At 37.2% G+C, this 12,925-nt stretch overlaps 1 protein-coding gene across 1 annotated transcript; it reads right to left on the bottom strand.

Moving 5' to 3' along the window:
• Positions 1–1,867: 1,867 nt before the first annotated feature.
• Positions 1,868–12,500, bottom strand: slc2a6 (solute carrier family 2 member 6). The gene is made up of 10 exons (XM_052094610.1): positions 12,395–12,500; positions 12,134–12,287; positions 11,744–11,950; positions 7,818–7,917; positions 7,105–7,316; positions 6,176–6,322; positions 5,974–6,082; positions 5,595–5,771; positions 3,214–3,359; positions 1,868–2,808 (listed from the first exon to the last, which is right to left on the bottom strand). The coding sequence occupies exons 1-10, from the start codon at positions 12,454–12,456 to the stop codon at positions 2,647–2,649; spliced, it is 1,476 nt and encodes a 491-aa protein (XP_051950570.1). The 5' UTR covers positions 12,457–12,500; the 3' UTR covers positions 1,868–2,646.
• Positions 12,501–12,925: the final 425 nt, after the last annotated feature.

The raw sequence follows: 12,925 nt of genomic DNA, 5'->3' as shown, positions 1-12,925 counted from the left end.
TTAAGAAAAGGAGAATCTGAGCCCTGCACAATTCATATACAGTATGGGATGTAATATAACTTCACTTCGTATGCAGTATGTGCTAGTGGTAACATCCAAAGTTTTTCATCCAAAGTTACAGCAAAAACAAATGGTTGAGTGGATAGATCTGAGTTGAGTGCACAGATTTGAAACATGGGGTTGTGAAAAGCAGGGCACAGACAGCCGGCAAAGCAGATGATGTTGTCACCTTTAACAGGTGTTAACCTTTACTTTGCACACTATCTATAAAATGTTTGGAAACACCTAGTTATTAAAGTAATCAAAGCTATAAAATAACACAAACAGAAGTATGAGAATTATGTATTGAACAAAAAAAAAAAAAAGATAAAGAAAAAGCTATAATTTTAGCATCTTCAAAGTATATCAATCTTTGCCTAGATTACAGCTTTGCACACTCTCTCAACCAACTTCACGAGGAGCCACCTGAGATGCTTTTTGATTAATATTCAAGGAGTTCCCATGTACAGTATGCAGGGAAATTGTGGGCACCACTCATTTAAAACATTTGAAGCCTTTAGATCAAATGGTTTTTAAGATCATAAGAAACACTCTGTCAAGTGCAAACCTTTGGCTGGTTGTGTTTGTATTGCTGTACTGCATATGGATTACTTTTATGCTTCCTTTGTGTGCTTTTCGGAGCTTCTAAGTTCTGGTCACCATTCACTTGCATTGACCTACAGAGCTGAAATATTCTTCTAAAAAGGAGATTTCCTCTAAAGGAGAGAGAAATAAATCATTTATAACTTTGAGTACAGTGTTTTGTTTTGTTTTTCGCAACAGAATAAGGGCCAGCAGAATTTATTTCCAAAAAATCCCCCTGGATCACCTTGGGCTTAAGATGTGGGCTTATCAGAAATGCACAATGGTAATGAATGAGAATTGTTTTTGTCTATTTTATTTTTAATTTCTCCCCAATTTGGAATGTCAGATTCCCAATGTGCTCTAAGTCCTTGTGGTGGCTTAGTGACTCAATCCGGGTGCAGAGGACACATTTCAGTTGCCTCCACGTCTGAGACCATCAGTCTGCACATTTTATCACATGGCTTGTTGAGTGTGTTACCGCGGAGACGTAGCGTGCATGGAGGCTTCACGCTATTCTCTGCGGCATTCATGCGCAACATACCACGGCCCACCAAGAGCGAGAACTACTACATTGTAGAAACTACGAGGAGGTTACCACATGTGACTCTACCCTTCCCAGCAACTGGGCCAATTTGGTTGCTTAGGAGACATGGGTAGAGTCACTCAGTACGCCTTGGATTCGATCTCGCGACTCCAGGGGTGGTAGTCAGCGTCAATAATCGCTGAGCTGCCCAGGCTCCTCAACGATTTTTTTTTTCTTTCTTAAAATAAAATAGAAAATAGATGCTTACCAGAAAATCAGTCCTTTTATTTTGTATGTGTTTGTATATTTTAGAATAGAAGAACATCTCTATTCAGTGGTTGCTTAATGTTTCTCTTTTTAACTTTGAACAACACTGAAAAGATCAGGATCCTCTTCTTTGACAGACTGAACTTTCAGCCATTTGTGTTTTGAAATCGTCTAAAATCTTGTATTGAATGGAAAGAAAGTCTAGCGGATCTTATTTAGCAGTGCATGGTCTACGCCCATGTGGTTGATATACATCATCGGAACTTCTCTAATGTCATTGTTCTTTTGTTCCTGGACTAACACAAGTTGCGTAATAAAGGTTTAGTTTGGTTTGCACAGATAGGAACAGTTCCTCTAATAAGAGGAACAGTTAAAGAGAAGTGCAGTGTCTATTTACATGATCGTATGAGACAAGAAAATGATAGAGACTGTTTCTTTATATGTACTGTAACTTTTATTGATGTATATCAGATTTAAATAAACACTGTGTGTACTCCTGATCCTACTGTATACAATGTGTCCTTCTAATATTCAAGTAAGTGGATGCCATATTAATGTGCATTTACAGAATAATGTACATACGGTATTTTGTTTACAGAAATTGATTTCTTGTGCGATATCTACATCCTATTTACACAAGCTTATATTAACAACATGTCAGACAGAGGAACATTATAAAGAAATGACATAATTTGACTTCCTCTCTTGTCTATTTATACTTAGCTCTCTTAACCCTGAGATGATATTTTATTAAAATATATCAAATGTATTGAACATCACCCAAAGCAAAAACTTGGGCAACTGGCATGCTGCAGGCAAGCATGTCAATTGTCCACATTGATAGACACTCAAGAGTAAGCTGCTCCTGCACCTAATGATTGCTAAGAATTTATTATTATTTTAAAAATGCATTCATTAATTTTAGTCCAGAAATTAGTGTTGCATGCCATTTACCCATCATTATCATTTTGGGAGGAGGAATTTTGAAAAAATGTAAAAGCAAAGAAACTTTATTAAATAAAATGAATAAGTAATATTTCAGATTCTAATATATAAGTGTGCCTATGGCCTTGTTAATTCTATTATCTGAGATGTCAGCTTTCCTTGCTTCCAATGAAGTACACAAGAACATTGTCAAATCACACTGGGATAACATTCATCATCAGGTTTTACACAAAACTTGAGAAGTCCATGCCAGCTTGAGTGGATGAATATACAGGTATATGGCCATTTCAGGGATCATGAATGGTAAAGCTTCTGCCAGTCCTGAAATAGTTCTCAATCTCCTCCAGAGTTCGGCCTTTGGTTTCTGGCACACATTTAGCAGTGAATATTATATTCACTACTGAGATGACACAGAAGAACAGGAAAGGTACAAAGAGTCCATATGCATCCTGTAGGAAAAGATGTGTCTAATTTGATCAAGTTGAAAGTTTAAACCAAAATCAAAGTTCTTTGATAATTCAAGAAATGCCTTATACAACGCTATTTGGTTTAAATAGGTTTTCTTTAAAATCCACAGAAACTTGCATTTGGAAAATATTAGAAATTGTGAGATTTGAGGCATATCTTTGCAACATAATCATATAGAACATGATTAAATGCTTAAAAATTATTAAGAATGAATTATTAAAATGTTTTAATGATCTTGTACAAGCCTGCTAAGTACAGAAGTTGTAAGAAGAAATGTATAAATACATCAGGTATACATTGAGTATATCAGATAAGGATAAAGATATAAGAAGCATTTCTACTTTCCTGGTCCTATGTGTGTAAAAAAAAAAAAGTTACTAGCTCACCACCACAAGCATGAAGAGTTGTGTCAAAACAAAGGCTGTGATCCAGCTAACACCAACGCACAAACCAGATGCTACTCCACGTGCACCCAAAGGCAAAATCTCTGACATTAGCAGCCATGTGATTGGACCCCAACCCATAGCATAGCCTGAAAAAGGAGAAACTAATTAATAGGATATAGTATTAATTCCAAAAGTGAAATAATGTTAAAAGTAATATATTTTGGGGGGAGGGCCTGGGTAGCTCAGCGAGCAAAGACGCTGACTACCACCCCTTTCGAATACAGGTCGTGCTGAGTGACTCCAGCCAGGTCTCCTAAGATAATATAATTTGACTCTCGTTGGATGTATTGTTACATCTTCTTCAACAGCAAAGAACTTGGGTGTTATATTTGATACCAATCTGTCCTTTGAAAAGCAAATTACGACACATACTCTCTGTTACTGATGCCGAAAAACAAATTAATGCGTTCATGAAGTCAAGACTAGATTATTGTAATGCATTACTGGGAGGATGTCCAGCAAGTTCAATAAATAAACTTCAATTGGCTAAAAATGCAGCTGCCAGAATGCTGAATAGAACCAAGAATTATGATCATATTAGCCACATTTTATCATCGTTACATTGGCTACCTGTTAAATTTCATATTAATTTTAAAATTCTGTTAATTACGTACAAAGCTTTGAATGGTCTAGCTCCGCAGTAGTTAAGTGACCTTCTACAATGCTATATTCCATCACATTCATTACGATCACAAAATTCTGTCTTGTTAATAGTTCCTAGAATATCAAAATCCTCAAAAAGAGGCAGATCCTATTCATATTTGGCTTCTAAACTATGGAATAGTCTCCATAACAGTGTTCGGGATGCAGACACACTCCCTCAGTTTAAGTCTAGACTAATGACTCATCTATTTAACCAGGCATACACCTAATTTATCCTCCAACCCACAATTAGGCTGCTATAGCTAGGTCTGTCAGAACCAGAAACAGCGATCATGATCTATAACTCTGCAATACATTTAATGACATCTATGCTAATATTATTTTATTTGTTTCCCTGTCTCAAGCTCAGTACTCCTATCCTGAGGTCACCAGAACCGGCTGGATCCAGCACCATTCCTGCTTCGTGTTGTACTCCACTGCTATGGGTTCCTTTGTGATGATGACTAATAGCAGCCGGTGCCAGCCAAACATCACTTCAGTCTATTACGATGGACTTCAGAGGATGAACTGATGCCAACTCCAACCATAAGACATGGGGCACTTCATATACCATTGCCTGAACCTTGGACTTAGGATAGACCTACTGAAATTACCGGCAAAGTTGAACTGCGATGCACCTCACTGATCTCCTCGGTCTAATGATGGACTACACTCTTGAAATGGAATACATAGACTATCAATGAATTGCCAACAAAACCCTTCATCAGCCAACTAACAAGGACAATTGCATCTATGAGAAATTCTAAAGTTAATCCAGGATGGACTTCAAAGACATTAGTCATAGGGGCCAGAGGAGAACAATGAGTCTGGTTTCTCCCAAGGTTATTTTTCTCCATTTACCAACATTATATGGAGTTTTGTGTTCCTTGCCACAGTCGCCTTCGGCTTGCTCACTGGGATTTAAATACAATTATTATTTCATTACTTATTTTTAAACATAATTCACAATCGTATTTTATCAAACTACACAATGATGACTCTTAAGACATTATATATGATACAGTTTTATCTTCTGTTAATGTCTGATCTTCTGTAAAGCTGCTTTGAAAATATGTGTGTTGTGAAAGGCGCTATACAAATACAAATTACTTGACTTGCCTAAGCAACCAAATTGGCCTGGTTGCTAGGGAGGGTAGAGTCACATGGGGTAACCTCCTCGTGGTCACTATAATGTGGATCTCGCTCTCTGTGGGACGCTTGGTAAGTTGTGCTTGGATGCCGCAGAGAATAGCGTGAAGCCTCCACACACGCTATGTCTCCGTGGTAACGTTCTCAACAAGCCACGTGATAAGATGCGCAGATTGACAATTCGGACGCAGAGACAACTGATTCGTTCTCCGCCACCCGGATTGAGGCGAGTTACTACGCCACCACAAGGAATTAGAGCGCATTGGGAATTCCAAATTGGGTAGAAAAGGAGAGAGAATAATAATAAAACAAGTATTTTTTTTTATTCTAAAAGTAATAGGTTCTAATTCTAAAATGAAGAACTATAATACTAAAAGTAAAATTTTCTAATTCTAAAGTTAATAATTAATATTTCTTAAAGTGAAGTACTGTAAATAGTCCAGTCCTGTCATAAATTAAACTTAAGAGTGACTATAATCAACAAAGTTGTACATTTCTACATAAAACTCCCTGAAACCAAGCAAACTCACCAAATATTATGACCATAATGCTGATGAGAGGGATAAGAGTAACTGGATCGAAGGCAGGGCCCACTGAGGCTCCATAGGTGACACTCATGCCCTCTGTTAAGGTAAGATTGCCTTGGTTGCATGGTGTTCTGTGGGTGTACATGGTCATTGTGAGCATGGCCACATACATCAAAAACCCTGAAGGAAAACAATGGTGATTTGTTTTTTTAGTGATGTGCTTCTAATGAATTACTAGTGATTCTTAGTAAGACCGGAGACTATCTTAAATGTTTATAACATCCAAATAAGTGACAATGTATATTAAATAATATCTGCTGTGGTTTAGTAACCAAAAGGTTGCATGTTCAAACTTTGAACTGTTCTGTAGTTCTACACAAACCTGATGTAAAGAGTAAAGCTTTTCGACCAGCTTTGTCCATCAAACTGGCTGCAATCGCAACAGAGATCAATCTTACAACTCCCACTAATGCAGCATCATATTTTGGTTTCTGGATGCCAAGAAAGGAAAAAACATGGTTGGTTACACATGCTTTCAGTTATTTCATGGTGTGAATAAATAAATATACTCTTATGTAACATACCAGTGATACAGCTGTCATGTGGAAGATGGGTTCCAGATATACAAGAACTGGGGTTATACCAGTCAATTGCTGCAGGAATCTCATAAACACTGAGATTAGGATTGGTTTATAGTACGAAGGCATTTTAAGATCACTCCATTGTCTGTGCTGTTGGATAGAACATGTAAGTCATTCAATAGCATGAAGTAATTCATTTCAAATAGTGGTTAATCAAAGAGCAGATTCTGACCTAGTATGCATGTTGCTTTAGTCATGCAGATGTGCTATTTTTGTCAAGTTTTGTCTTTGGGGTGATAACATATATTTTCTATAATAAAGTTTGTCCCTAAGGTCCATTTTCAATGCAAGTACATGTTTTGCACCAAAACAGTCATAATTTACTTTTTCGCTGACCTCTCTCTGAACTTTAGAGAGAGGTCATTTTTTGTTATTCTACCCTACAAAACACCCCTTTGAATGTGACATTAGAAACTACGCTTTGCTATGACATAGGCTGCAGATTTGCTGTTAGGAGCTTTACCACATTTTACTCTTATCATGCTTAGGAAAAATAGTATTTATCCGGCTTTCTCCTTGTTATCTCACTGTGATGAGGCAGGCCAAATAGTCGTCATTCACATGTAAATGTGTGGTAAAGTCTGCATGTGTTCAAATGGATAATGTCAGTTGCAGACATTCAGAATGATTAATTTTTGCACCTTGATTTCAATAAATGCTCATTTGGGAAGCATGTTTTGAGTTCTGAAAGTTGCTGTTTGTTTTCATAAAAAATTGTCTAATGAAATGTCCCTTTAATGTAAAAAAAGGTGTATCATTAACGTTGTCAGTCTGAGCTTTAATGAGTGCTGAATTCTGTTTGTATGAGCATTAATTTCTAAGGCAAAAATGTCTGGATAACATGATGCAATCCACTGTAATATGCCATTTACCTGAGAATTTATACTTCGCTCGATCTTATTAAACTCATTCAAGTAATCAGAATTGGGGCCCCTAAGCCACTCAAGCGATTTAACTGCTTTCGTTTTGTTTCCTTTCATGATAAGATAGCGTGGGGAGGTCGGCATGAAGCAAAGCAAAATAATCATGATCACGACAGGAATTTCCCCAGCCACAGCCAGCCACCTCCACGGCAGAACCAAGCCTGCAGAAAGAAAGCAAAAATTTATTCTGATTATGCAAAACAATTAATGTACATTGTATGTATGTGAAGAATGTTAGAAGCTACACAATAAAACTATTTCGTCAGGAATTGTTTTTTAATAGCATTCAAATTATCTGGTTTTATTGAAATCAAAATTATTATTCAACATGACTAAATCAACCTAACTACATAATGTTACACCAACAGGTTATTCTTAGATAGTTTAAGTAGAAATATATCCATAAAGGAATATTCCGGTTTCAATACAAGTTAAGATCAATCGACAGCATTTGTAGCATAACGTTGATTACTACAAAAAATATTTTACTCATCCCTCAAGGCTAAAGTGAGACACATAATATGGAAGAGAATGGGGACAATAAAAGTAAATGGAGACAATATTTTGGAGCGTTTAAAGGCAGAAATGTGAAGCTTATAATTTTATAAAAGCCACCACTTTTTACAGTCCATAACAACCCCTGGAAATACAAGCTGTCTCACCAAGAGCATAGAGTGCTAGACTTCCAAAGACAGCTGTAATCTGAGGACACGAACCCAGCGCACCCCTTACAGATGGGTGTGAAATCTCTGACACATACACCTGTATGAAAAATGTCAACAAGAGTTAAAGGCATCATATCATACTCATTTTTTTGTTTTGTTTTTTGTTTTGCTGATGTCCATTTGTAATGTTAGCAGAGTTTTCTTTTTTTATACCAAACGAGTCATGTTTTAGTTTCTCAGGACCATTTACACATTTCTCAGAGCCTTAAAATTAAATGGTCAGTTTTCTGCTGCTGCTGCTGCATCTTTAAAAAACACCCCCTTTATTTGTGAATTGAGCAATAGCATGAGCGTTATGCTCCAGTGCTCACACACTGGCATGTGGGTTTCCTGACATGTTAAATACTCCACCATCTTTTAAAATAGCCTTTTTGAAAATCCTGTATTACATAATGACAGGTTTAAAAAAAACAAAAAAGAAATCATGCTGAAGAGCAGATGAGGTTATCAATCTTTTATTTATTTTATTTTTTTGTCATTAACATTTTTTATTGATTCAAATATTAAACAACAAAAACAAAACACATCCAAACAGAATCAACATTTAACCCTCACAATTGTAAAATGTCTGAGACCGAATGCATAATAATAAAACAAAATCTTGGGTAGGCCTAGCCCAACTTTGTCAATAGGGCTATGTAACTTATTGAAATGTAATCTAGGATGCATACCATTCCAAATGAAGGACTTCACTATGCTATCAAATTGTTTTAAATAAGTGAGGGGGACATCTACAGGGAGAGATTGTAGCAGGTAGTTGAATTTTGGAATACAATTCATTTTAATAACATTAACATTAACAATCATCGATAAATGTAATGAAGCCCACCTGCCCACATCGCTCAAAAAACTTTTTATTAAGGGGTCAAAATGAACTCTAACTAAATCAGACAAATTTGCTGTGAATAAAATGCCCAAATACTTAATGCCCTGTTTGGGCCACAGAAAGGCGCCCAGTTTAAAAGCTGTTACTGGGCAGTATGCTGTCAGAGCCAAAGCTTCAGATTTACACCAATTGACTCTGTATCCTGAGAATTTAGAAAAGTTATTAATAATTCTGTGAAGGCAAGGCATAGATCTAGAGGGGTTATAGATGAATAATAAAATATCACACCTCCCGCCACCCCTCCTGGAAAATCATCTTCCCTTCTTATCGTGGCTACTAATGGTTCCAGGGCAAGACAAGACAATAATGGGGAAAGAGGGCAACCATGCCGGGTATCCCTATCCAGATTTAATCATCTAAAATGAATCCATTTGTTTGTACCGCTGCTACTGGGTGTCTATAAAGTAACTTAATCCATCCAATAAAAGTATTCCAGAACCCGTATTTTTCCAAAATCCTAAAAAGATAACTCCATTCTACCATATCAAATACGACCGGAGTCTGATCATTCGCCACTGACCACATAATATTGATGAAACGCCTTATCTTATCAGAAGAACTGCGGCCCCGAATAAACCCCACCTGATCTATATGTATAAGAGATGTCATAACTTTACTCAATCGGTTAGCCAAAATTTGTAAATATTTTAACGTCTAGTTGGATCAGGGAAATTAGATGGTAACTTTTACACTCGCTTGGATTTTTGTCTTTTTTAAATATCAGACCGATCCAGGCTTGTGTCATGGTTGGCGGAAGCTTTCCATTCTTTAAATTTTTCATATAAGCTTCTAGCTAAAGTGGAGCCAGTTCTGTAGAATAAGATCTAAAAAAATCAGTGGCAAAGCCGTCTGGCCCCAGAGCTTTGCTGTAGGCAAGGCCTTAATTACCTAGACAAGCTCCTCCATGGTTATCTCAGAATCAAGATAATCATCAGTTTAGGGAGTTCTTATGGTTCCACAAAGTTTCTAATATCTTCATCAGTAGATGAAGACATGGAACTATAAAGATCCAGATAGAATTCTTTAAAAGCAATATTAATATCAATGGCCGAGGTAAAAATTTAACCACCAGCAGATTTCACTGAGGGAATGGTAGAAAAAAGCTCTCTCTGCTTTATATATCTAGCCAAAAGCTTTCCTGCTCTGTCCGCTGACTCAAAGTATGACTGTCTTGCCCTGAATAGCCAAAACTCCACTTTCCACTACAAAATAGTATTATATCTGTATTTAAATCGGGTCAAATCTCTGAGGCCATCAGATGACATTCTGCGTTTCAGCGCTGCCTCTGCACTTTTAATATTCCCTTCCAACTCCACGAGTTCTTTGGACTTTTTGATGAATGAGGCATACTTTATGATTCAACCCCTTAGAACCGCCTTAAGTGCCTCCCAAGCCACGACTACAGAGGATACTGAGGACAAAAGGGATACATTAAAGTGCCAACTATATGATTTCTTTTTCTCCGTAAGTTGCAACACCTCACCAGGGTGTGATCTGAGACTAAAATGTTTCCATTTGAGCAATCCACAACAGATGAAATGAGGAACTTAGATATTAAAAAAAAATCTATTCTAGAATAGATCTTATGGACTGATGAAAAACATTTATAGTCCCTACCAGACAGGATCAAAAGTCTCCAAATAATCTGTAAGACCAAGATTTTACACATCCTGTGAAGCATCAATGTTGCTCTAAGGGGCTTACACACTTTTGCTTCACTATGATCAAGTCCATCAATGGATTAAAGTCTCCTCCCAATATTATTAACCACCATGAGGGGTGCCAACGGCTTGCAACATTGCTGCAAGATCTATAAAAAAGCACTGACTATCAACGTTAGTTACATAAATATTAGCCAAAATCAACCTTTGCCCCTTAATTTCTGCTAAAACAATAATGACTCTTCCTAATTTATCTTTAATCTGTTTGAGACATTTGAGTTGTAGATGCCTACTTATCAATGTAATGACTCCCCTGCTCTTACTTGAGCCAGCACTAAAGAAAACATGTCCACCCCATATCTTCCCAAACGTTTCAGCTTCCTCTAGGGAAAGATGCCTTTCTTGAAGTATATCATATTTCTTACATTTAAGAAAATAATTAACATTTCTTCTTTTTATGGGGTGTTTTTCCAAGAAAGCCTTCCTTCAATCCTCGCCTTGTGTAACACAAGATCTTTATCGGATGATCTCCAAAATTTGGCCAGAATTGATTGGGGCCTGTTTCCCTCAGGATCTGCGAGTCGGGACTCTGTGAGCTTGCTCGATTTCCAGCTTATGGCCTGTTATGTCGAGCAGACCCGAAAAGAGCTTGTCTAGGAATTTCACCATATCTCTACCTTCTTTGTTCTCGGGAATTCCAACAATTCAGACATTGTTTCACCAATTACGATTCTACAAATCCTCCAGTTTTCCCCAAATGCGTTTTAAGTTTATCTTGGTCGCAAGCTGATTATAAGCGAATTCCCTCTCCGATGACTCCAGATAATCGATCAGACTCCAGATAATCGATAATTCATTTTGAAACACTGTTTTTGATTAATAGAAATATAAGAAAGAGGAGTGGGTGGACTTTTAACATTGTAGGGTGGATGTGTACACACACTGCCGACTCGCATTTATGTACAAACGCCATGTAAAAGTGAATTTTGTATAACAGGTCCCCTTTAAGACAAATATTTTTAAAAGTATTCTTTTTTTTTTGTATCTAGTTACTGCAAGGAGTGGTACCTGATGTATAAATGGTAATATGTCCTCTGCGATCTCTAGAAATTGTTTGGGACTTTGGCACATATTCACTTTTCTGTTGTGCACTTTTGTCTCTTTTTTTTTTTTTTTTTTTTTGGTCACCATGTATATTTGATATCTTTGGTAAAACTTCCCTCTCATTGGATCTTGGACTGCAAGCCTCATTATTTTTGGATAAAAAAAAAGTCTATTTTTACTGTTCTATCAATCAGTAAACCAGACAGACTTACCGGAATGGAACCAGAAGTCATACCACCAGCAATTCCTGTCAAAAATCTGCCCCATAATAACATCCAAAAGTTTTGTGCAGCCGCCATCACAAGAAGACCTGCAACAGATGGGACTCCTGACAGCATGATGCTTAGCTTTCTTCCAACCTTGTCATTCAACAGCATGGCACTAAGTCCCCCCACAGTTGCTCCAAGGGTGAATACTGACTAATAGATAAAATAGAAACACAACAGGGACACTAATTACGTTAAAAAGATGTGATTATGTACTTTATACCTGAAAAACACAGAACACACAAACTTCTCTATCTCTATATCGCATATCCACATTTTCTTTCACTTTCTTTGATGAATGAGACTAAAAGCTTTCAAAGACATTACTGAGCTTACACCAAACCATGATATCTGATGGATGTCCATTTGCAGCCGAGGGTCATCACCCTTTTGAAGCTGTGGGATCACAGGGGAGGAAAACACCAAGGCAAACCCAAAATTGAAATTGCCCAGAACCGCAGAAAACACCGCAAGGTAGAGTCTACCGTTTCTGGAAACAAAAATATAAATGCGTTTTAAAATATCATTATAAATTAAAATTGAAAATAACTACTGAAAATACTAATTAAATAAAAGATTAATGTTGAGATAAGTCACCTGGTTCGGGCTGATGTGTTTTTATTAATTAATAAGGTGGTTTCATCCGGACCGTCTGCCATCTCCTCTTCAGATCACTCTGCAGACTGAAGCGCTTTAACGGCCGAATGAGAATAAGCAGAAATATCAAAGAGAAAGTGAAATCCCAGAATAAACCCATTTTTGCAATCCTGGGATTTCCTGAGGTAGAAAGTGCAACAAAAAAAAAATTATAGGAAGCAAACGCTAAAGCTTCCGAAACCCCGTTGTCTATGGCGGGAACTCCGTGCCAAAACCTGGGCGTCCAACCTACAGACAGACCGACCTAACATGTGACTGAATGTCTTGTGCTTTGAATGTCTAATGGTGCATTCACATACAACGCAATAAAATTTTCGTCTCACACTGCTAGCGCGAGTTTGACCACTGGATTATAAATTTGTGTTTAAACTCGCGTTTGCGCGAGTAACGCAAACCCGAGAGTATTCCCCCTTCTCTTCCGGAAAAGGACATGAGGATTGGCTTCTACAACTTGGTTCATAGTAAAGTAAA

The sequence above is a fragment of the Xyrauchen texanus genome, chromosome 27 (genome assembly GCF_025860055.1).
Source record: "Xyrauchen texanus isolate HMW12.3.18 chromosome 27, RBS_HiC_50CHRs, whole genome shotgun sequence".
Lineage (NCBI taxonomy): Eukaryota > Metazoa > Chordata > Actinopteri > Cypriniformes > Catostomidae > Xyrauchen > Xyrauchen texanus.
Note: the sequence above shows the minus strand (reverse complement) of the source record. Positions and strands in the feature narration are given on the sequence as shown.